Here is a 25,898-nt window from a genome sequence, read left to right as displayed (position 1 = left end):
TCTGATACTATGGGGCATGGTGTGAAAAAGCCTAGTGAACAAAATAACGGGCTAAAACAAATAACGTCATCTACCACAGAATCCACCCCTCATTAAGACAAGTAAAACATTCCAGAGACCATCAGCGACGCCGTCTCCGTCACTCTCCGCCGCCACCGTCACCACCGCCACCGCCACTGAAGGACTCTTGACTTTTAAATGGGTGCTGAACAACCTGTGAGCTAAAGATTTTGCTTTGCATGTTTTGATTGCTGTATTTTTCTTAGCTTCATAGTGGTTTTGCTATTTTTGCGAAGTTCTAATTCTTTTTTCCTCCCTTTTTGTTGGCTGTGTGGTGGTAGGTTGTTGAGGGAGGAAGTGAAGCAGAAGCTGAAGTGAGAGAAGGAAATGGAAACAAGGAGGAAAAGGAAGAAGAGGCTAAGGATTTGGAAAAGGGTAAAGTGAATTTCGAAGAGAGAGATATTCAGACCAATTATAATAATGTCGAAAATCGTCATGCTCATGAAGAATTTCAGCACTCGATGTTTCATAGATTGAACCCCACGAACCCTTTGAGGATTGTAATTAACAGCAATACCAGAGTTGCATCTCCTGCTGCTGCTGCTCCTGCTCCTGCTCCTGCTCCTGCTCCTCCTCATCCTCATCCACCTCCTCCTCCTCCTCCTCCTCCTGAATCTCAGCCTTCTCAGCCTCGCTCTGTTCCAACCCTGCAGCCACAGGTAAGCTTTACTTTTATATTTTCAGAGAATTAGTTTTCTGAATTTGACATTTTTTTTTCTTGAAGAGGACCTGGTATTTTTGAATCTTTCTCAAAAATCTTGTTCACGTATGTGAATTTATTGGTAGATTCTTGAAGAGCTGATGTTACCTTTCTCAGGATTCTGTTTCCTTTTTATAATTTTTTTATTTTAATTTTTACAGCGACCCGTGACATTGAATTCGAGAAGATACACCAACAGAATATCCCTGTTTCTCTTCCTTTTCCACTTCTTTTTGGCTGTTGTTCTGGTTTGCTTTCTTATTTTCAAGGGAATCCAAGGGCTAATCCAAGCACCAGGTTCTATCAGAAGGAAAGAGAAAAGGGTTTTAAAGTTCTTTCTGCCACAAGTGGAAGCTGCATGCCTTATTAGCATCACTCTAGCATTTATATGGCAGAAAGCAATAAGGAAGTGGCCTACTTTTATGGTTCATTTCATACTCTGGTGCTCGTTTCTGATGTCTCTTGCAGCTGGAGTCCTTCTTCTTTGCTTCCAGAGACCTTCCACTAATGGTGTTGGAGTTTGTTTGATTGCTTTTTCAATAGGCAATGGCTTGTATGCCTGTTGGGTTTACAATAGAATTAAGTTTTGTTGTAAGATCTTGAGCCTATCTCTTCTGCCAGTAGCAAAATTCCCAGATTTGAATTATCCCACTTACTGTGTGCTTGGTGCTTCATTCCTCTGGATGACTCTGTGGACTGTAGCTGTGATGGGAGCCTTGAATTTTTATGTTCCTCCGTTGATTATAATGGTGTTGATGTTGAGCTTGGCTTGGACTATAGAGGTCTTCAGGAATGTTGTTAACATCACTGTTAGTAGGGTAATTGCCTTGTATTATCTCAGAGGGATGCAATCAAGCACTAAGTTTTGCTTTCTCAGAGCATTAACAAGGAATCTTGGAAGCGCTTGTTTAGGCTCTCTCTTTGTTCCAACAATCGAAGCTCTCAGAATCGTTGCCCGGGGTTTAAATTTGCTTGAAGGAGAGGATGAGTTCATGTTTTGTTGTGCTCATTGTTGTCTCAGAGTTATGGAGTCCATTTTCAGAAATGGTAATGGCTGGGCCTATGTACAGGTAACATGACACATAACTGAATTCCCTCTCTAAGTTGTCTATACAACTCACTTACCTACATCAGCCTGATGCATTTAATATTTTATTCCTCCAGCGTTTCTTATAATAAAAAGAAAAATAAACTAGCCTTACCAACAAATGGGCCTAATCCCTTTGAGTATATCAAGTAATTCTATAGTCGAGTATAGCTAAATAGCCTGTAGATTACGTGTTAAGAAGTTTTAGCAATGAATAACCATTGATTATGCATATGATCTTGATCTTTTGCTTAAACTTATCTGCATAAACACTTTTTCAAGTTTTTTCTCTACTTCTTTTGGCAGCTTTTTATCTGGTCCCGCTTGACCTGTCAAACTTTGCTGGCATTAGAGAGCCATCACTATCTGAAAACTACACATCATTATTGTGGTCCTCACCACTGTTCTATAAAAGTATTTAAAACGGCTAATCCTGATATCAACCCAATTAACATTCACTTGTGTGGATTACTGATCTGGGTAAATGACTTAATATTTTGCAGATAGCAGCGTATGGGAAAGGATTTGTGATGGCATCTCAAGACACGTGGGCCCTCTTTCGGAAAGAAAAAATGGAACAAGTTGTGGATTCTGATATAACAAGCTCAATCTGCTTCCTCTCAGGAGTTTGCAGTGGCTCCATATGTGTCATTGTGGTGGCTGCTTGGACTGCCAAAGTTCACCAAAGTTTCACAGCTACCCTTTCCGTTCTTACTTTCTTCGTTGGATACCTTTTGGTTAGTGCCCCTTGTTTGACCACTTTATTTTATAACACACACACACACACACAAAATACACTGTTTACTTTGTTACGCGTAATTTGCACGTGATCAACTTTCATTTGTTAAATCAGAAAAGTTCTCAAGTATATCCGGTTTTTAAAAGATTGGTAGGTGGAATAATAAAATGAGCATATTACCACTTGTGGATGGGTTGAATGGAAGAAATTCGATTCTCAAGCAAACTTGAGGATTTGAATCTTGCAACTAAAAAAATACATCGAGATAGCAATCTCCAATTAGGTCTAATAATGATCAAATCTGACCCAACAATACGGAATATTGGAATCAGATAGATGTAGTAAAATATATATATATATATATATATTATACAAACCCAAATTAGGGAGAATATCAGTGAAGGATTCCTGAATAAGTTTAATTTCTTAAAAGGATTTTTGACAGGTAAGAGTTAGCAAAGGTGAAATTAACAAGTACTATATCTGTTCGGTGTTCCTTTAAAAATTTAAATTCTTTCTGGATCTTTCATTGATATTCTCCCATATTAGTAGTTAGTTAGTATGACCCACTTTGGGTTTTTTTTTTTTTTTGGCGCTAAATATGACCCACGTTGATATGTACTTTACTTTACTTTATAATGAGTGATTAACATGTGATCGAATCTCATATGTTAATGGAGAGAATCTCTTGGGATTATATGTTTTATACTGAAGATTAATAAAACGATTTAAGCATGCTGAGACTAATAAGTATATGTACTATATCAGCTATACACTTTTCAAAGGGACCCACGTTTGATATGCTTAAAGACTGTTCTTATACTTGATTTTCTGATATCCTTTTCAGCCTAGATCTACGTCAGAATCTGGCATTAATTTATTAAGAATCAGATGTTGTAACTGATAATTCAAAAATATTGACCATGCAGACAAGGATTGCCATGGCAGTGCCTCATGCTTGTGTGAGTTGTTACTATGTATGCTATGCAGAGAACCCAGAGAACAGACTGTTTGATAAAACAATCAAGGACCGTCTCAACTTGTTAGAAACTAACAAGGAAGTCGCCGTGAGAACACCGCGAGTACCGCTCTAGAGTTCAAGGGCTTAGTCAGAGGAGAAGGAGGAGGAGGAAGAGGCTTCAAGGGGTTCCATAATCCTGACCTACCGAACCATCAACTTGGTTGAAGTCTGAGAAGAATCCTTGATGGCTTGAGGAGGTGGTTATGGTGGGAATGATCTAAATTGATGAAAAATAAATAATAAAAAGAGTTGAGCCATTAATGGAGTTTTGAATTGGAAGGAATGTGGTGAGTAATGAAATTTCTGAATCAATGAACAAGGCCACTAAGAGGCAAAGTGTCTTTGTGGTGGCGCGCGGTGGCCATGTACTATGTATATTCTGCTTTTGTTTGTTGGATATTCCCTATAAGGTGAAATCCCACAATTTTTTTGTTCTCAGAAATCACAGGAAGGAGGAAGCTCTTCTTGAAAAATAAAATAAATAAATAAAATTCATGTAACTGGAAATAATCTGCATGCATATTTGATAATTGATACACAAAATAAAAGAAAATTTCAAAATGTTTTTTTATCTGATTTTTAAAGTAAAAAAATGGCCAAAGACCCTTGGCTCTAGAATCACCAGATGTGCCTTTTGTGGCATTAGGTTTCGGGTTCGATCACGTCCTTCTTCAGGTATTATGCCTGCATTTAAAATTACTTAAAATTTAAAATAGTTATAAGGATTAAGTCATTTTGAGTCAAAAAAACTACAATGAATAAGTTATGAATTAAACTTCATGAATTTAATTGGTAACTGAAAAAAGTTTAAAGACTTTGCATGCTTTCAAATATATATATATATATATATATTTGAGCAATTTAGAGAGTAATATTTAAGTTTTTTTTTTAACTACTCATATGTATGTTCTTATTAGAGACAATTTTATTTAAGGTGCGGTTGTGTATTAAATGTGAGAATATTTTTTAGTGAATATTTGAATTTTGGTTCATCACATTATGAGAAAATAGTTCCTTCTATTAAATCCAACTTATTATATTTAAGTTATTTTTTTTATTAAGTAAACAAAGCGTGTTCACAACAAAATATGATTAATTATCTTGTATTTTACAGGATAATAGTCATTTTGGATATGTTCAATGGTGCGACAACATTTTCACGCCACTTTCTAAAAGGAATGTTAGACGTATTGTTTTCACTGGGAATGTGGTTGCATTTAATTTGAAAAGTCCATTTGTTTAGGGTTTTGTTGTGTCTGTGGGTTAAAAAAGAAGAGATAAGATTGAAAACGAAAGGCACCAACAGGGAATGGCCTACTCATCATTCCGTCTTCAAATTTTTCTTCCCAGAAAACGAAAGGGAAACGCCCAGAAAATTTAATATTTCTTCCATACAATTGAACCTCAGAATGACATCATGTTTAGACAAGATTCATCCTATGGGTCATTTCTATGGAGACTTTTGGTACCTTCTTGACTCCTTCTTTCCTTTTCCTTTTTATTATTTTAAATACACCTTCGTTTCTTTTTAATTTGGGAAAACCACTTTAAACTCCCATACAAAAAAATAATAATAAATGAAAAAAAATTCAGAAAATAAATAAATTACTTTGAAATCCCATCTCCCATGTATTTTGCTAAAGCTATCAATTTCTATTATATAATTGTTAATTATTGTTTACTTAGTTGTCAATTGAACAACTTCACTAATAACTATCCAACGGTAACTGAAAATTTTAATGTAGTAATAAATTGATAATTTTGTAAAGAACTTGAAACTTTAGAGTGATTTTATTATTTCATGTGACTTTTTTGTATTTAAATTTGTGATATGGAACTTGAAAGTGATTTTCTCTTTTCATTTAGATATGAGAATATATGTGAATAAAAAGGAGGGGTGTGTGTATGTATAATGATAATTAAAATATAAGAAAAATAATAATAAAATCTCACTAAAATATATAAATAATAATTAAATCTCTCAAAATGTCATAATTTATCTAAATTTTTTAGGTACCTTTCTAATATTAATAATTTTAGGTTAAATGATTAAATTGTCCGTTGTTTAAAAAAAATAGGTTTATGTGGGAAGTTGTATTTTTTTTTCAATTCTTATAATTCACATAATAAAAGTTATAATTGCTTAAACAAAAATTGCAAATAGTAATTTTAGAACTTGAATTTCAATAATAAAAGAAATTTTATTAGAGAAGTTGCAATTTCCTATTTAATTTTTACGATTCTCAAAATAAAAATTGTAATTGCTTAAATAAAAACTATGATTGATTGTTTTCAAAAATTGAATGTCAATAATAAAAGAAATTACATTTGAAAGTTGTGATTTTTATTTAATTTTTATAATTTGTAAAATTAAAGTTGTAATTGCTTTAATAAAAGCTATGATTGAAAATGATTATTTTCAGAAATTATTTATCACTTGTAAAAAAAATTTTGTGTGAAAAGTTATAATTTTTTATTCAGTTTTTATAACTCATACAATAAAAATTGTGATTGTTTAAAAAATTAATTAAAAAAATAAAGCCAAACCTGTTATTTTTATATTAACCAAAAAATTATTAACATAGAAAAAATATTCAAAAACTTCAAAAAAATTATAAAATTTTGAAATATACAAATTTTAAAAGAAATTTTATTATTATTATTTTAATATAATATGTGTCATGTAAGCGTATTTTACAAATTCTTCTTAGGACATCTTTTTACAATTGTATCACATCACTTTCTGTTGAGAAAACGACAAAAATCTCCATGCGTTTAAAATAACGTATATGGGGTTCCGTGTTGTAATTTTCAAGGATCTAGCAAGCTCAATCTGATCACTTTTCGGTCACGTGTTATCATGCACGCGCAACAATATTTTAATTACTAGTGCATTGCTTATCAGAGCGTGCATTTAAAAAAAAAAAAAAAAACACAAAGAGAGCCTAGGGGATCAATTTAAGTAGAATAATCAACATCTTATTCATCGTTTTCTTGGATTTATTCACTCACTGGAGGGTACAAGGTGCAATTTCTTTTCAAGAAAATTAATTTTGTCATTTAATATAAATTTTATTTTTAATCTGATCTCTCGCAGCCGAAAAAAAAACTGTAACGGGTAATTCTTTAACTACTTCAGCAATGAGAAAATCAATGAATTACGTGACTGAACAAAATTGGGGAAAGGTCTATTTTTATGATTGAACTATTTTTTGTAAGAATATCCAATGTTTTACATAATTATCACAACAATGTTACTCTCGAAGCATTTAATCATAACAATACTGTCCTTAATGTTAAATCAACAAATGTCATTAGTTAACTTTGTTGACTCAGAAATTAGTTCGACTCAAATAATAGTAATATTATCTTTGAATTAATTAAATTGTGCAATACTGTCATTAAGTATGACTCAACAAAGTTAACAATTAATGTTTGTCAACTTAACCTTAGAGATAACATTGCTACCATTTATTTACTTAAAAGGTGACATTGCTTTGATGAAGAAGTTATGACATTAAAAGTTCAAATTGTTATTAGAAGTTGAATCTAGTGAAAAGGATTATTCCTTCACAATATGATGAACTAAAGTTTTAATTTTCATTAAGAGAGATAATTATATTTAATGACCAACAGTGATTTTAACAAGATTGTTTCCTATTGAAGGAAATGTAAGAAACCAAAATAAATAAATAAATAAATAAAATCGTTAGAAACGGAGAAAAAGGAGAATTTAGAAGTTCTATTCTGGAGGATTAGACCACCAAGTCAGTTTCGTGGATAGTGCTGATCCAAAGTCAAGTTGGACAAGACTGCAAACAATTTCATCCAATCCGAACCAAACCATGAGTTAGGAACTAACCTGTTCTAGTTTGTTTATTTGACAATGAGTAAAATATTTGACCTTCTTTCTTTTTTATCTTAAAACAAACACATCTTATTCTATTTCAAAAACTTAGACACACTTCTCATAAAATTAATAATCACAAAACACAAACTTCTCTTATATTTTAAAGATTTCAATTCTACACATCCATCTCATTATTCATTGACCATTAAGGCATATTTATTAGAAATATTTTACAAGGTCCTCGTTTGTTATTCTCTCATTCTTTATTTCTTACTTCTTTTTTTTTTTTTGGGATATCCTAAGCTCTTATCTGGGAAGCTTCTCTCATAACCTTCTTTTTTGCCCTAATGAAACAAGTTATTTCTGGCCTCATGTAATCTATCTTAACTAGCTCTGCACTGGCCAAATTATGGTAATGTCCGAAATTGTGTGACCAAAATGGGGTTTTTTTTTTTTTAAAGAATTGGCAAACATCAAAACACTTATCTCCTGTGTTGCTCGAACTCGTGATGCGAGCATAAAAAGAATTGGCAAAATTAATTTTTTTCACGCTACTGACCAAAATAAATTGTGGAATTTTGTTTCGGAGTTTCACTCCAACATTAGGAAAATAGAACCCATAAATGTTATGGGCTACTCTGATGGACAAACTTATACAAATCTGGAAGAAATGGGCTAAAGCCCATCAGAGAAACAGGAAATAGGATAAGATCAATTGGATGAATTATCAGAGAGGAATTTGGAGGGAAGCCTACACTGTATCTCCTCTAACTGAAGAGAAATTTAAACCATTTAAATTTAATTTAAATGATCTAAATTTAATATTTTTGTTAACATTTTTATTAATATAAAAAATATTTAAATTATAAAAAATTTAATAAATTTATTCACCAGTTTAAAAAATTTAGATTTAATATAAATTTTCCAAACTTAATATTAAAAAATATAATAATAAATTTGCACCATCCAAAATATATTTAGATAGGTAATTTATAAAAATTTAATATTAAATTTAGACCATATATATTAAATTTGTATTATTCATATCAGTAAACATATTTATTAAAATGTTTTATAATTTATATTATTTTTACTTCAATAAAAATAAAATAAAAATAAAAATATTTAATTAGAACCATCTTAATTAAATTTGAATGGTTCAGATTTCTTCTCACTGCATCGAAGGGGGAAGCTAAGTGCATTAGATTAGTCAATCAGTATATATTTTCCCATAATTTGTATTTATTGGAGCTCAATTGTATATTAATTAATTTATCAATTTAGAGGAATGGGTGTAATTTCAGGGAGGGAGTGGGAAGATCGGAAGAGAAGGTGTGCAGGGTTATTTTCTGAATGTGAATGGTGGGGAAGTCATTTTATAGACATAACCTATATCATAGAACCAACCTAAGCAAACTGTTCAACATTTATTATATTTTATATTATATTTAATTTATTATATTTGTCAATAATATAAAGTTATATATCAATAATAAATCTTTTATAAATTTTTAATAATAAACTCTTTGTATATTAATATAAACCGACCACACCTTCAAATTTTAAAAAAATTTAGTCCATATTTTTTGGACACAAGACTTTTTTCTGCTAATGAGCCAATTTATTTTTATTAACAATTGTTGACATTTGCTAGGCTATTTTATAGAATAAATTGTTTAAATAAAACATTAAGGCCTTGTTTGGTAGGAATCATTAGGATGTTGGGATTGCTATTGGAGAAAGCCATAAATATGATGTTTGGTACAATGAATTTTTTAATTCTTGGGTATAGTAAAACCCACGTAGATGGGATTAATGAAACTCATAAGAGAGGTAATATTCAAAATAAAAGCTTGAGATTGAATTTTCTTATACCAAAACATCCTCCATTTTGAGCACACATCTACCTCTTGATCTTCCACTCTCCCAACCACCTCCATCTCATCTCCACCTTTGTCTTTGTTGCCTTCTCCTTCTTCTCTGATCTCGCAACCACCAATTTCTAGATCTCACAAACATTGTTGCCTTCTTCTTCTCCAATCTCACAACCATTGCCATTTGGTTCTCACAAACACCACTGAATTGATCTCGCAACCATCATCACTAGATGTCAAAGCTTCTCGCAACCACTTTTGTTTCCTTCTCTCATAGGTCTAACCTACATCTTCCTCTCTCACAACTTTAAATTGGTGTGACAGTGTCTAGGAGGAAGTTCTTGAGTGCCAACTAAGTTCAATAAAGGGGCACATAATGGTGAAGGGGTGGTTGATGTGCTAATTGTAGGGAAGATAAACTTGTTTGTGAATAGAGTCAGTGGAACGTGGTCAAAGAGTGTGAGCAATGGCCTTTTTGTGCTGTCGTGGTCACTCTTTGGGAGAAGGTGAAGGAGGGTGATTAGAGTTAGGGTTACAATTTTTTTTTAATTTTAAGGAGTATTACAGGATTTTCACAATTTATGTTTTATTGCAAAATAAAATAAAAATAAGTTTTCTCTTCAAGTGTTACCTCATACCAAATGTAATTTTAAAACCTCATTTTCATTACCAATACTTATTCCAATCCTAATATTAATTCCTCTAACTTAAGTCTTACGTATCAAACAAGGCCTAGTTATGCAGATTTATTTATTTATTTATTTTTATTAACTCATCCTTATGAGTGATAGCATCCCTACTTACAAAAACAATTGTTTTAAAAGGAAGAATCTCATTAATGGCCCTTAAAATCAAGATATTCACAAAGGAGACCAATATAATCTTTATATATAAATAAGTCATGTTAAAAAGTTTACAAATAATTATTCAAATATGAACAATAATGCATTCACGATTAATAGTAAAGTTCAAAAAAATGCTTGAACAATATATTTGTAACACACATGCATGCGTGCATGAATGAGTTGTTAAAAAAATTAAACAAGTTATGAATAATAATGCGTCCATGATTAACAGCAATTAGGGTTGTGCAAAAGTCCTCCAGTCCAATCTAATCTGAGACAAACTTGATCCTATTCAGTCCAGATAAAAATTGGCCTTTCAGGACTAAAAAACAAAAAAAAAACTAGACTTTTTCTTCAGGTTAGACTAGATAAGAGACCGATCCAATCCTATAAATTTATTTAATATAATTATAATTAATTTACTAGTTATTATTATAATAAGTTTATTTATAATAATAATTAGTAATTTATTGTGTTTTATCTTGTGAAGTCATAAATATTAAACAAAATTTCAGCATTGACCAACCTCGGTTTTCTCCTTTTATTGGTAAAATTTGTTGTTAAATTAGTATAATGAACTTTAGACATGTTGGAGGTTATTTAATTTGAATCATTTGTATTGTAACTAAAATACTTTTTATTATTGTTGGATATTGTTGTGGATTTATAGTTATTATTGTGATAAATTTTATATGACTATAATTAATTTTATTATGTTAATTGAGTTTATCATGTTAAAATAAATTGTTACCTCTCAAAGATGAAAAAAAAAAAAATAAAATGAGATATTGGATAAAACTGGGACTAGGTCTCCTAGTCCTATTGGATTGGTATGGTCATGTTCGGCTTTGGTTTATATTAGGACTAGACCAGATCCTGAGTTGTTTAACTCAATCCTTTTCTTGAAAAGGACTAAACTTCTAGTTAGGCTGAAGTCTTGTGGGTTAATCCTTTGTGCAACCCTAGTATTAATGCCAATGAAAATGTTTGAAAAATAAATTTAAAACATATATATTTTTATTTAATATAATATTGATGACTTGTCAATATTGAAGTAACAAGTTATTAAAAAATTGAAGAAGCTGGTTTTTAAAAAGTTGACTAACTTTTTTATATACGATCAAGTCATGTTTGCATCTTTAGAAGTGAATGTTTGGATATCAACAATGATAAATCCATGACAATGGTAACATACACACATACTTGAAAACAATATATAATATATGCTATATTTTGAAATATATAACTAAAGATGTTTGGTAGTGTTTGGCAAGGTATTAAAAATTGGACTGGCTATTAAATCAATTAAGATTAGGGATCAATGGTTTAACCAGAGGTTAAACCGAAATTAAACTAGTCATAATAAAATAATATATATTTTTATTATATAATAAATAATAAATATTTTGTTAAAAAATAATGTAAACATATAAAATTTACAATATATAATTTTTTTTCCTCATCTACTTGTACTTACCTATTTCTAGCCTAAAATCTTGTTACACTTTTTTATGTGTAGCAGACATCAATCACCACAACTTTAGAATTTTCAGTATGCATTGGTCACGCATTAGTCTTCATCTTCTTTCTCCATCTACTTCTCTCTTCTTCTCTCTTCATCTTTGCTTGAGCGATAGAAGAAGCTGTGCTAAAGAAAAGAAAGAGAACGTGCAAGTCATCTCAAAATCACAGCAGTAATGTCAAGCACTTGAGCAATGTTCATAAGGCAGAAGACTCGATGGCAAGGTGGACTTTGGCAAACTCAATGAAGAAGGAAGGAGATCAGGTAAAATCAAGAATGACGAGAATGAGTTCAAAATCAACATTCTGTTTTTTTTTTTTTAAAGGAAAATGGCTGTCTGAAATTGAAAATGGTAACTTTAGAAAGTGAAAGAGATTTAGGGCTTTTGCAATTTTTATTTTTATATCCTAACCCCCAAAACAAAGTCATTTTAAGGGTCAAAATTTAAAAAAAAAAAAATATCAACCTGCCTGATTTGTGGGGTTTGGTGGATTGGTCTAGGTTAATATTGGGTTGTCCTTGTTAACTCAAGTTAGACAAATCCACTTCACATAAAAAGTTGGACTGGATAGATGGTTGGGTCGCCAATCTGTTCTGGCTTTAAACATAATGGTTAGTGGTGATATTTTTATTGAATGACTAAGGATTAAGGATTCAAATCCTCTATTGGCCCCATGGTGCCTTCGAACAGATTTGATCTTTGGTGATTGGCGATGGCGGTCCGGCTACTGGTGGTTGCAGCATCCTTATTGGTGCTAGAATGACAGCCGATGATAGTGACCTCTTTTTAAAAGAAGAAAGAGTAAGGGGCATTTGAGTCATTTTGTTAAAATTTTAATTCCAGCTAAGACCTTGGGCTTGCAGAATAATTTGAGATTCTCTTGGCTCTCTTTGTGAGTATATTGGTTTTGAGGGTCTTTAATGAGATTTTTCATTTTAAAAAATTCCTCCTCCAAAAAGTGAAAACCAAACAAGCCTAAAATTTGCAGGTGCTCAAGTCCGCTAGCGTTATCTTCTAGTCTCGAAGAACAATCTAATCCCCAATCCTCAACCAAGGAAACAAAGATATCTAGTTCAGTGTTGTATGGCTGAATCACTGAGCTCGCCAACGAATCGAATTGATGTGTTCTGGCACGAGGATATGCTGAAGCATGACGCTGGTAATGGAGTATTTGACACAGGAACCGACCCTGGCTTCTTGGAGGTGTTGGAGAAGCATCCGGAAAATTCAGACAGGATCCGAAATATGGTTTCTATACTCAAAAGAGGACCAATCTCCCCTTACATTTCTTGGCACCTTGGCTCTCCTGCTCTTCTCCCGCAACTGCTTTCTTTCCACACTTCTGGTACTATTTCTCTTTCTCTTTCTAGCTATTGTTTCTTCAATCAATTCCTTCATTAATTCGTCGGGTAACTTTAACAAAATTATCATGGTGATGCGGTAAAAACAGAAAAGGTGGGATTGAAGTTTTTTTAAAAAAAAACTTGAAATGATTAAGATGTGACATTTGCTGCTAACTAGCCTACTTAACACCACTATTCACTGTTAGACGAGAGAATCTAAATGTAAATCTTTCTAATAATTGATAACAACATAAAACAGAGTATACTCCCTCAGGACAAAGTTTTGAAGCAGTATTTGGTTCTAAATATAGGATAAAGACGTAGAAGATAGTTTTTCTTCCCCCAGTATTGCCCCTCATTAATTGTACCAAGTTGTAATTTCTAGACAGATTTTATTGTGATCATTAATTTTAGTGAAGGGCAAAATGAGAAATTAAAACTTTTTTTTAGAAGTACGAGGATATTATCCACCGTTACTTAAAAACCATGAAGTTGTTTAACTTTGCCCTGGAGGGAGAACTTTAGTTACAGAACTGTTGTTCTTCTAGCCTCAGGGAAATGACATGGGGAGTTTACTCGCTCGCTCTCTCTCTGTTACCTTTTTAGATATTAGCATGGAAATGGGATGATACAGTTTATGTATTCCATCCACTTATCCAATTCCTCCTTCAATGAATTCATTGTTCACTCTGAGTTGACTGATATAGATTTGATAATATCAGCTATCCGACCAAGTTAACAGACACAAACTTCAAAATGGTACTGAAACTATTTCTTTTATAATCGGAGTCAGATTAAGGCTTTAGAGAATGATATGGTGTCTGTTTAATTTAAATATCAAATGTGTTCTTTTGCTAGAATACATAAATGGACTGGTACAAGCAGACAAAGAAGGTGGAAAGATTCTATGTGCTGGAACATTCTTAAACCCGGGATCATGGGATGCTGCACTTCTTGCTGCTGGAACCACAATATCTGCAATGAAGCATATACTTGATGGCCATGGGAAAATAGCATATGCATTGGTTAGGCCCCCTGGTCATCATGCTCAGCCTACTCAAGCTGATGGTTACTGCTTCCTTAACAATGCTGGTCTTGCCATCCAGTTAGCTTTAGATTCTCGGTGTAGAAAAGTTGCAGTGATAGACATTGATGTTCATTATGGAAATGGTACAGCAGAGGGATTTTATCAGTCTGATAAAGTTCTTACCATCTCCCTCCATATGAACCATGGATCATGGGGTCCTTCAAATCCTCAGACTGGATCTGTTGATGAACTTGGTGAAGGAGAAGGTTATGGCTATAACTTGAACATTCCTCTGCCGAATGGAACTGGGGACAAGGGATATGTATATGCCTTCAATCATTTGGTGGTTCCATCAATCGAGAAATTTGACCCTGATGTTCTAGTTTTGGTTATTGGGCAAGACTCAAGTGCTGTAAGTTGATCCATTTACCATCTCTGTGGTTCCTAAATTATATGTTGATTGTTACTAAAAATCTACTCTACCAAGTTTGTGAGAAATTGAATTGAGTTCGTGGTCTCTCAGAACTTGAAACCTCAGAGACCTTTCTTACATTTGTATCTACATTTCTTGGAGTACAAAATGGAACTCTGCTTTTTTCCCATTCCAACAAAAAAGTGGTTGTAATTAATCATTTTCCGTGGAATTATAGTACTCCTTTTCTTTTTCTTTTTCTTTTTGTTTTTAACCAGCAGAATTAAGGTATTCTGAAAAACAACTTTCATTAAGTATAGTCTTTCCTTCAAATTATATATTGGTAGAAACTCCTTTTGCAAAATATCCTTCCAGATTTGCAGTGATTACGTATCTCAACTGTGAATTATTCAACTAGACAATGTATACAAATATCTTAGTAAATTAATCATCCCTGTATTTGCCTTGCTGCTATTGTCAATAAAAAAGCTGATTTACTTATATTGTTACATTTTGGTATGCATGTGCTTCAGTTTGATCCCAATGGAAGGCAATGCTTAACAATGGAGGGCTATAGGGGAATTGGACAGATAGTACGGGCTCTTACGGACAAGCACTGTGATGGACGGCTTCTAATTGTTCAGGAGGGTGGATACCATGTCACATATTCAGCATATTGTCTCCATGCAACACTTGAGGCTGTTCTTAATCTACCATTGCCTCTGCTACAAGATCCTGTTGCTTATTACCCTGAGGACGAGACATTCTCAGTGGAAGTTATAGAAGCCATAAAAAAATATCAGAAAGATAAAGTGCCCTTCTTGAAGACAGCTTAACTTGGAGTACTTCCTTTCACACTTCATGATATCTGATTCAAGGAGCGGTACCAACGATGTGTAATTAACTCAATCTTAAGCAGTTATCTGGCTTTGGCATTTCACTGTTCTCTCCTGTGCATTTTTTCTTTTCTCTCCTGTGCATTTTTTCTTTAACAGTCCCCCTTTACAATGGCTTCTAAACTTGGCTCCAATAAGTTATGATGGTGATAATGAAGTTTTCATAGATATAGTCTGCATCTCGATAAGAAGAGCATAAAGATATGTTATGACTCACAATTTGTCAATTCCTTCTGAAGCATTAGTAAGCTTTTAGCTAGTATATAAATGGGATAGTTGAGGTATTAGTTGCAGCTTATAAAATGGATTAATGGATGGTTTACTTACTACAGACTAACCACGACATATTAAAATCTATTCATTAGTTTCTGTAGTCCTCTATTGCATTTCTTTCTTTGGGGTGACTGATGTTTTTTCTTTTTTTTGGAGGGTAAGGTATTCCTTTTTTTGTTAATACACAGGGCTGCGGTTAAGACAGTGCAATTATAAATTGATTACGAGGAATATTATTGTAAAAAAATTTTATGCCTAGAGAGAGACGAACATTGGAAATCCTAATATCGAAATTATTATAAGTAGCTTAATTTGCGAGGGTAAGGCATTCTGAGACCTAGGAGAGAGTGAGAAAGGGGAATGTCAAGCGAAGATATTGAAGAGAGAGAAAGGGAAAGGGGTGTGGTTCTAGGATTTAATGAGGAAGATTGGTTGAGAGACAGAGAGAGAAAGTGATGAGGGAATGGAGAAAGAAAAGTGATGAAGAGTCAGGTTTATTTAGATGGAGGAAAATCCGTTGGAAGGAGTGAGAGAGATTGAGGGGAAAAAACAGAGAAAAGACAGGATGGGACTATGTGACTAACTGGACTCGTGGCAGCAGTGACTCTGGCAGAAATTCATCTCAAAGAAGAACACAAGCCCTTGCTCTGGCTTGTTCACTAGTTATGTGTTTGCAAGTTTCAGTTTGTTTGTTATTGTTGTGTTATGGCATGTGGGACTTTGCTGAAGAACTATCTCTCTCTGGCATTGATCTGTGGAGACAGGAAAAGGGTTATGAAGAAGAGAAAAGAGACAAATCAAAGAGAAGGAAGAAGAGATGGGCCGTTTATTGAACACATCATTACAAATTGCTAATCTTTGTTAACATCACAGTTCAGATGAACAAAGAAAGTTTAGATCTTAAGCCATGGGTTCGACAACAAAATTACTGTCTTATTGGTTGATCTGAACGTAGGTGGGGGAAAAAAACTAGCTTCTTGTTTTGAACTGACTTTGAAGGAGATTATCAATTCTGAAGCGAAGAAGAATTCATTTACAATTTATTCAAAAAGATGCTTAATAGTCTCAACCAATCTTCTATATGGCTTGGCCTCGATCTCTATTTGTATACTATATAGTGACCAGACAAGTCCTGAAAGTCTTGGAATTGTAATAAGCAGAGTTTTATCTTTGAGTCTTTGACAACACAACAAAGGTGTTAGGCTAACTGTTTATTTCTCTTGCAGAGACAATTTTTTGCGCACAACATTAATTTGAGTCTAAGGAAGTATTAACAGTCACTGATTTCAATTAAGAGCATACTAGCCAATAAATGTTAGTCTAGTTGATAAATTGTGGCTTATACTTTATAAGGATGCGTTTAAGCTCGTTATCTTACTATTAAGATGATAGTTTTTTTTTTTAAATAATATTAAGATGATAGTTTTATTAATGGGTTATTTGTTAGCATCTCTTTAAGTGCCTTTTTATTCATATAGAAGCTAGAAATTCTAATCAAATGAAAATTGAAGACAAAACACTTCTTTTAAGATTGATTTGTTAGTGTGTGAGCATAACGAACTACGATGGCACAAGAAGCACAACTTTTCATGTCAAGAACTTTTGAAGAAAGCGGTGGGCTTCCAATTAATAGGACATTACTGTCTTCGAGTGAAAGCAAAAATAATTATTAAAGCTAACAAAGATTAAGGGATTTATACTCATAAAATTGTAATATTAAATTTCGTTACCAATGTAACATGAGGATCTTATTAATTCACAATTTATAAGTATTTTTATAAATATTTTTTAAATTCAAAAGTATGGCCTAGTTCCGGGGAGCTTAGGATTCAACTCATCTAATTTTTTTTTTACAAAAATAATAATAATTTAATTATTCTATAATATTTGGCCACAAAAACACAAAACAATTTATTGAATTAATCGAATATTTGGGCCCTTGATAATACCCTCACGTCACTATCTTACAGTAGGGCTGTGCAAAAGTCTTCCAGTCCTGTCTGGTCCAATCCAACCCGAGATGGTCTCAGTCTTGTTCGATCTGTATAGTCACTGGTCCTTCAGGACCAAAAGGACTAAAAAGACCAGACTATTTTTTCGGGTTGGACTGGACAAGAGACCAGGCATCCGGACCACTTGGTCCAGTCCAGTCCTATTAATTTTTTTTATTATAATTATAATTAATTTATTTTTGACAAATGTTTAAAGTGTAATTGATGCTAAGGAGATGATTGCATAAAGATTTATTAAGTTTGTTTCTAAATTATTATTGTAATATAGTGTTGTTGAATTTTTTGAGTACTGTTTTTATTAAAGTTTATAAATTTAAATAATTTAGACTATAACAAAAATATTTTTTTTCTTATTGTTAGAAATTATTATGGATTTATTATTATTATAAGTATTTTTACTATCTTAATTGAGTTTATTATGTTGGAATGGATTATTGCCTCTCATAGAATAAAAAGAGGAAAAAAAAGCTAAGTGAGTACTGGACTGACAGGACCAGTCTCCCAGTCCTATGGACCAAGTCCGGTCCTGTTAATCTTCGGGTTATCACTGGACAAGACTGGACTACGGGTTGCCTAACCCAGTCTTTTTCATGAAAGAGACCGGACTTCGGGTTAGGGTGAAGTCCAGTGCCGTCCTGTCTTTTGTGCAGCCCTATCTTACAGCTTTCGTGACCTCCTCTCATGGCACGGAATCTTTCGGAATATTGCTTCCACATTGCCCATTGGATTCCCCTTGGCTGCACCCAGCATATTTGATTCCTTCCAAGAGTATTCCGTCCTTCTCCTTATTGGAGATGAGAGAAGCTTCTTCTGCCTCTGAAATAAAAAAAAAAAAAATCTGAATCATTTAGATTTAATATTTCATTTTTAAAATAAAAATATATAAAAATTAAATTTTTTAATAAATATATTTATTAATTTGACAGTTCAGATTTAATATAGATAATTTAAATTTAATATAAAAAATTTAAATTAACTTTTCAGATATATTCTAGACAATAAAAATATATTGTGAATAAAATATTAAATTTATTAAAAAAATTAATATTAAATTTGAACCATTTATATTAAATATAGACTGTTAGATTGATAATTATATATTTATTAATTTTTTTTACAATTTTTATATGTTTATTATTTTAAAAATATAAATAAAAAATAAAAAAATTAAATTTAAACTATCTAAATTAAATTCTAACGTTAATCTGGACAGTCCAGTTTTTCGAGAGAGGCCGACTCCCTCCTTGTTGGCCCAAATATATTTTTCATGCCCTGCTTGTTTTGCATCAAACTTCGTAATATTCACATTTTAAATATTTCAGGTTTTTAACATCTTATTCCTGTGCCATCCAATCTAGTTTATTGTATTCCAAATATTAATACGCCAATATTTTTTTGACCTGAATTAATAGGTCCCACTCTGTGTGTGTGTGTATCATATCACCTACCGCAAACATCGCCGAATTCATTGTTCCCTCCTTTTAATTCTACCGTTGAATTTGGTTTTAGGTACACACACATGTATACTTTTAATTCTTTTATAAAATATTTTTAACTCAATTATATTTTTAATAATTTAGTTAATTATCTTTAAACTGATATCATCTTTTAATATTTGTCATTATTTAATAAGGTATCTTATTTAAATACTTAAAGGATTAAATAATTTATTTAATAAAAATATCTTTGAAAAAATTAGTAATTACGTATTGATAAACTAAAAATGTTTCATATTTTTTTATCATATCATCTTATAAAACATGACTGTAACATCCCAATTTAAATTTTAATAGTTAATTTGGGTTAATAGAAATTTTGAAAAATATTTAGAGGTAAGTAAATTAGTAGAAAATGATTATTAAATCTAATTTAGGATATAATTCTAAATTAAAAAAATTAAAAAAATTAATTAATTAAAAATAAATAAATAAAATATTATTAAATTATTATTATTATTATAAAAGAAAGAAAGAGAAAAGGTATGAGAAAAAGAAGGAAAGAAGGAAGAAAACGTGAGCTCGGTGAAATCATTGTATATAATAATAATATAAAAAAAGGGAGAGAGAAAAAGAAGAAATAATAAAAAAAAGATGTGGGACCCCTAATTTTTATAAAACTCACCTGTTTCTTCATTTCTTCATTCATTCCTTCGTCCGCGCTTGGCAGAGAGAACGCGAGTCACTGGTGCGAAATATCTAAATTTTTAAAGTAAGAGTTTTTAATAGGATATTTAGGGTGTGATTTTAAACTTTTTAAGACTAAGTAAGTGTTCTAAAAATTTTTTTTAGTCATCCTTCTTCTTTGGTTTCTGAGTTTGTAGTGGTAGAAAATTTAAGATCTGGAAGAAGGATGAATTTATGTTGAATAAATATGATTTTTGAGGTTGTCAGTAGTATAATAAATGTTCTAGAGTATAAATTTATTGATGATCTTTGAATTTGTGGCTTATGGATCAAATTCTAAACTAGATCTGAAAATATATGTTGATTTATTAATGTTTAGATGATTATTTGGAATGAGAAATGAATTATTATGGCTATAGGATTATGATTCTAAGTTAGAGACTCAATTTTTAATTTTTGGGTATTTTAGGTGCGAATTTATAAAATAAAAAGAAAATTTGATAATAGAAATTAGTTTAAAATTTAATTTTTAGATTATTAATGTTTATTGATAATTAAAAGAGGAGTTAAACATTTTACTTAATAGTGTTGACTCTAGATTTGTATTAAGATTGAGATTAGAAATTATGTTATATTTTTAATTCTATTATTAGAATTTTTTATTAGTTTCAAAAATTGAAACTAATATTTATAAATAATATGTTATTTGTAGATTGTATTATTGGTGAAGACTGTGGTGGGAGAGAAATTATGAGGAATAATTTATTGAAAAAGCTACAAGGTAACCTTGCTTTTAATTTGTGATTAGTGTTATTCATGTTAATTGGGGATTATTGAGAAAATTATGAATTTTGTAATATTGTATAATTGTGCAATATTATTATGAATTTGTTTGATTATTGTGGGAGGTGTTGGGAGACTTGCTATTGTTGTTGTATTTATGTGCCACGTGGTACGCCCCTATTGGAGCTCAATAGGTGGCTTGTAAGGGCTCGGGCTAATCTACCTTTGGCCGGGTAATTTAGCACCGAGTGAGGGTTACAGCTCGAGGTTAATGGAGGGATATAAGGATGGTTGTTTGTGTGTATTGTAATATTTCTTATATTTGTTGAAATATATATTTTTTTAATTCTCATTTAGTAAGCACACATTTAACTGTTTGTATACACTATCATAAATTGGCTTTGGTTACTGGGACTTTTGAGTCTCATTATGTGGTTAACAATTTTCAGGAGAAGAGCCACGAGTGACACGTGGAGGAGTCCCAGAGGCTTAGTGGCATAGATCCACTGTTTCTTTTGGGTATTTAATTTGTGATTTATAATGTGTTATATTGTCAATATTAGGGCTTTTTTGTTTATTGTCAATTATATGAATATATAAATGTAATCATGCCTTTCAAACTATTTCTATTTTTGGTACAATTTGGATGACTGTAATTTTAATATTTGGTTTACTTTGGATTGGTTAAAATGGCATGATTATAAGCCAAATAACTGGCTTGTGTTGAAAATTGACTAAATTGTTTATTTTACTTTGTTGAGAGTATAAGGATGGACAAATGTAATTTAGTTTACTTGTTGGGAGTATAAGGATGGACAAATGTGATTTAGCCTAATGGCATGTGGGAGGTAACAATTTATCCGAAATGTTATAGTGTGTGAGTTGAAGCCAATTATAAAATATTTTATATTGAAATTATTGATATAAAAATGTGTTGGGTGGTTATAACCCAACTATGATTGAGTTAAATTTTTTAAAAAAAATTTGGTGTGTTACAGTGACTTAAATATTTCAACGAATACTGTATTTTATATAAAGTATTTAAATTAAATCCAATACCTGGTGAGTAAGCCTATAACTTACTAATATTTTAGTTTGTTTATGTAGTTATTACTCATTTTCACTTGTTCCCTCTCAAACTTTGAATTTTTGAAACCTGATACATTAGTCAAAAGAAAAAAAAAATAATATTTATATGCTTGTTATTCGTTGGTCCATTTCTCAACTTAAATGCTGCTTCTATCTTGGGACCAATAAATTATCTGAGCAATGGCAAGGAAAAACCTCTGCACTTCATCAGCCCTAAACCATTTCTTCTCACCGCAACTCATTCTCATCACTATACTCATCTTACCATCTCCACGGTCTCACGCTTTCCAGTTCAGAGAAGCTACCGTCGACGACATACAATACGCTCTTACACGCGGCCATGTCTCCTCCACGCAGCTCGTTCACTGTTACAGAGACCAAATCCAACGTTACAACCAGGTTCTGCGTGGAGTAACGGAGGTGAACCCGGACGCCGAGGCTCAGGCTCGCCGAGCCGACAGCGATAGGCTGGCGGGGAAGCGAGGGAGCAGGTTAAGCGGAGTTCCGGTGCTGATAAAAGATAATATAGCGACCAAGGATCACATGAACACGTCGGCCGGCTCATTTGCCTTGGTCGGCTCCGTCGTGGCTCGAGATGCCTTCGTGGTGAAGAAGTTGAGAGACGCCGGTGCCATCATCCTCGGAAAAACTAACTTGAAGGAGTGGTCCGGCTTCCGGTCGTCGAGTATGCCCGGAGGCTGGTCGGCCAGAGGCGGCCAAGGAAAGGTAAAATCTATCCACAAAGGGTGAAAAGAGCTGATTTGTGATGATTCTAGGCTGATGATAAAGTTTGAGTGCAGAATCCATATAATCTGAGCAAAGAAGTGTGTGGATCGAGCAGTGGATCTGCGATATCGGTGGCGGCGAATTTTGCGACGGTGGCGATAGGGACAGAAACAGATGGGTCGATTATATGTCCATCGTCGTATAACTCAGTGGTGGGAATCAAACCCACAGTGAATCTAACCAGTAGAGATGGTGTCGTACCCATTTCCATGAGGCAAGACTCTGTGGGGTACGTACGTCGGGTGGTGATGCTGATGAATTGATGATGCACCTTTGTAAAAATACTTTACTATTAAATCAAATCTCTCAAAAGTGTTTTTTGCCCCCGATCTTCTAAGATATTTTCAAATTTTTTTAGCATGAATCAATCATAATATTATTATTGTTGGATCACTAATAAATTCATATAACTAACGAGGTTGGGTTTGGCAAAAGAGTCTAATCACTTATGGTGAATTAATATTTAAATTTTTGTAAGAGATGATTATATTTAGTGCCAAACCATATCTTGAACAGTATTGTTTTTAATATGAAAATGCCTGTAAGTAATTTAAAAATTAAATTTTCACACACTCAATATTTAAATTTTAATGTTAAAATAAAAAAAAAAAATTATAGAAACATATTGATTCATCTAAAAAAATAAAAGTCATTTTGTATAAATCATTTTAAAATTTTAATAAATATTGATATTCGGGGTTAACCAAAATGGTTGAATTAGTAAATAGTTGATGAATTATTATTGCTTTGATCAGTTTAATGAGATACTTTGTTCATGTTTGGTCTTATCATTGTTTGACTACTTACAGATTTAACAATTAATTTTTAAACTAGTATCTTGATAAATTCAGTCGCCGATGTAGTTTTTAATATTTTATTTGTGCATGTGAGATTTTTGAATTGATGATTTTTTTTAAGTCGGCTAAACTGATTATATATAAATGGATAAAATTCAATATTTTTCGTAATAGCGAAGGCCAACTATAATAAGATAATATTGTGTGGGAAAAATGATATTTTGGGATCTCGGAGAAAACAACGTTACGGATGGTTGTCAACTAAGTTCGACTCATTTCTAAGTTAAATGTCTTTAATTGATCTGTTCTTGTTATTTTTATATTGCGTGAAAAGTGAGAACACTTTGCTAAACTGAGATATTATCAATGATCGAGATTTAAATCCTCTATAATTGATACTGATGAATTTACATGAAATTTCGTTTCTCTCAGTATTTTCACTTAGTTTTTTTTATTATTATAAAAGATTAAATATTTTTTCTTTTTTTAAAAAAGAAAACTTTACATAAATTTATCTATATCAATTTCAGAAGATTTAAATTCTAAAAAAAATGTTAATTATTGAAGAACTTGATTTGTTTCTGGGTACGTTAAAATGGAAAAGACCAATGGCAAGGAGCGTGGCAGACGCAGTGCATGTGCTTGATATAATTGTTGGAAGAGACGAGAATGATAGAGGCACGATCGAAGCCTCAAGACACATTCCAAATGGCGGCTATGCTCAGTATCTTAACTCTGAGGGACTCTCAGGCAAGAGATTAGGAATCTTGAGATTCCCTGATTACTTTAACTTCCCTGATTCCTCCATTCAGAATGCGACTTATCAACAACTCTTCCACACATTCAGGTCCACCTTTATTTATTATTTTTTTTATTCTTATATTTGTTTAAATTTTCTTTGACGTCTACGACTGACTATTAATTCTTGTCAAGCATTATTCCTACGTGAGCAACTACTTATATATATATATATATATATTTGCGAACCATGTTAAGAGAAAACATAGCTAGCACAAAATAGGAAGGACCATTTGGCATTTGATACTTCCATTATTTCATTGTTTATGTCTGATAAGCTATCACTTAAATTTTTTTTCTATTAAATAATATTAATAAAAATAGCTTTAAAGTTGGTTACTTAAGGAAGCTATCACTAAAATTTAAGGAAGCTATTAAATTTTTTGTCTGATAAGCTATCGCTAAAATTTAAGGTAGCTATTAAATTTTAGAAAAGGCATAGCTAGTCCTTAAAGTTAAAATAGCTTTAAAGTTGGTTACTTATTTTGCATATACAATTAAAATATTAAGAAGTCCATGGATCTTACCATTAAACTTCATCGAAATTCAGAGGTTTCTGACTTTAAAGGATCCAGATCTTGGATGCCATAAAGTTTGTCTTTCTAAGAAAGTGAAAGATTTCATTTTTTATAAAAAAAATAAAGAAATGAGAAAAAAAATTAAAAAAATGAAAAACTTCAGAGAAATTCATGAATATACTTTAGAAAATTATTTTCTTCCAAAATTCTTAGTGATATATATTTAAATCCAAGTTTTTTAAGAGAAAATAAATTAAAATGAAATATTATTGCAGGGAGAAAGGCGCAACAGTGGTGGACGATGTGGTGATTGAGCACAATGATGAAATACATGAAAACGAAATGATCGCTTTATTAGCTGAGATCAAGCGAGACTTGAATTCTTATCTCTCAAACCTTCGCTTTTCTCCTTCCAAATCCATGGCCGAACTTATACTATTCAACGCACACAACAAAAATCTTGTAAGTATTCACACACACACCACACACTCACTCACTCTTCAACTTTAATTACATACTGTTCCTAATCAAAGGTCTCTTACTACGTAGGAGAGCATTGAAGAATATCCACAAGACATGTTTTTGATGGCCAGCCAAACAAACGGTATCAACGAGACGGTTCAAGAAGCCTAGCGAAGCTGGAAAGGTTTTCAAAGAATGGTTTCGAGAAGACGATGAAAGAGAAGAAACTGGATGCTTTGGTGTACGTAGGACAGAAGTATGTTCCTTTTCTGGGTGTTGGAGGATACCCTTCAATCACTGTCCCTGTAGGGTATACCCACGACAACATGCCCTTAGGTTATTGCCTTTGGAGGACTCAAATACTCAGAACCCAAACTCATAGAGATCGCTTATGCCGTAGAACACACCATCAACATAAGAAAACCACCTCCTCTTGATGATTTGCTTCTCAGCTCAGTGGAAACAGATAGCTACCAAGTCCAAGCTTCTTGAACAGATCATCCAAACATTTATATGTGAATATATATATATATATATACACGGCTCAAACTATGGCCTATGGCCAGTTAAGATTGCTTAATCTGGGGCAAATATTTTCATCTCAATGTCTGAGAGTGTATTGAATGTATGTCAATATGAGTGCGTATGATCCGAGTCGATCCGGATTAGTCTGGGTTCTTGTTGAAGTCTTATAATCAGCTTGATGTAAAACAGTCTAAAATACTGGGTGCTGTACGCAAAATATAGACGCGTGCGATGTGTGTGTGATTATGCACACACAGATTGAATTCGTTGTAAATGCATGTAAATATTGGTGGATATATATTTTGTGGAGTTGGGTGGAAGGAAATTCGATGAGTTACTGATATTAATAATTAGG

At 32.3% G+C, this 25,898-nt stretch overlaps 2 protein-coding genes and 1 pseudogene across 2 annotated transcripts; all 3 read left to right on the top strand.

Annotated features, from left to right (window-relative positions):
• The first annotated feature begins 57 nt into the window (after positions 1-57).
• LOC129298839 (protein PNS1-like) lies at positions 58-4,049 on the top strand. Its single transcript, XM_054937282.1, has 5 exons — positions 58-216; positions 342-719; positions 922-1,830; positions 2,351-2,584; positions 3,516-4,049. Exons 1-5 carry the CDS (start codon positions 199-201, stop codon positions 3,678-3,680), a joined length of 1,704 nt encoding a protein of 567 aa, XP_054793257.1. The 5' UTR covers positions 58-198; the 3' UTR covers positions 3,681-4,049.
• An 8,585-nt stretch (positions 4,050-12,634) lies between these two features.
• On the top strand, positions 12,635-15,545 carry LOC129298840 (histone deacetylase 8-like). The gene is made up of 3 exons (XM_054937283.1): positions 12,635-13,044; positions 13,901-14,481; positions 15,015-15,545. The coding sequence occupies exons 1-3, from the start codon at positions 12,783-12,785 to the stop codon at positions 15,315-15,317; spliced, it is 1,146 nt and encodes a 381-aa protein (XP_054793258.1). The 5' UTR covers positions 12,635-12,782; the 3' UTR covers positions 15,318-15,545.
• A 6,292-nt stretch (positions 15,546-21,837) lies between these two features.
• Positions 21,838-25,510, top strand: LOC129298841 (probable amidase At4g34880; annotated as a pseudogene).
• The last annotated feature ends 388 nt before the right edge of the window (positions 25,511-25,898 follow it).

Source organism: Prosopis cineraria, unplaced genomic scaffold, assembly GCF_029017545.1.
Source record: "Prosopis cineraria cultivar Desert tree isolate PC_DT_omini unplaced genomic scaffold, ASM2901754v1 PC936, whole genome shotgun sequence".
Lineage (NCBI taxonomy): Eukaryota > Viridiplantae > Streptophyta > Magnoliopsida > Fabales > Fabaceae > Prosopis > Prosopis cineraria.
The sequence above is the reverse complement of the archived record's forward strand: the minus strand, read 5'-3'. Positions and strand labels throughout refer to the sequence as shown.

Bases quoted from the DNA above. Each gene is read 5' to 3' on its own strand.
- LOC129298839 (XM_054937282.1), top strand. The intron at 720-921 runs GTAAGCTTTACT...TAATTTTTACAG, and splicing joins TTCCAACCCTGCAGCCACAG to CGACCCGTGACATTGAATTC. The intron at 1,831-2,350 runs GTAACATGACAC...AATATTTTGCAG, and splicing joins ATGGCTGGGCCTATGTACAG to ATAGCAGCGTATGGGAAAGG.
- LOC129298840 (XM_054937283.1), top strand. From the start codon at position 12,783: ATGGCTGAATCACTGAGCTCGCCAACGAATCGAATTGATGTGTTCTGG. The intron at 13,045-13,900 runs GTACTATTTCTC...TTCTTTTGCTAG, and splicing joins GCTTTCTTTCCACACTTCTG to AATACATAAATGGACTGGTA. The intron at 14,482-15,014 runs GTAAGTTGATCC...CATGTGCTTCAG, and splicing joins TTGGGCAAGACTCAAGTGCT to TTTGATCCCAATGGAAGGCA.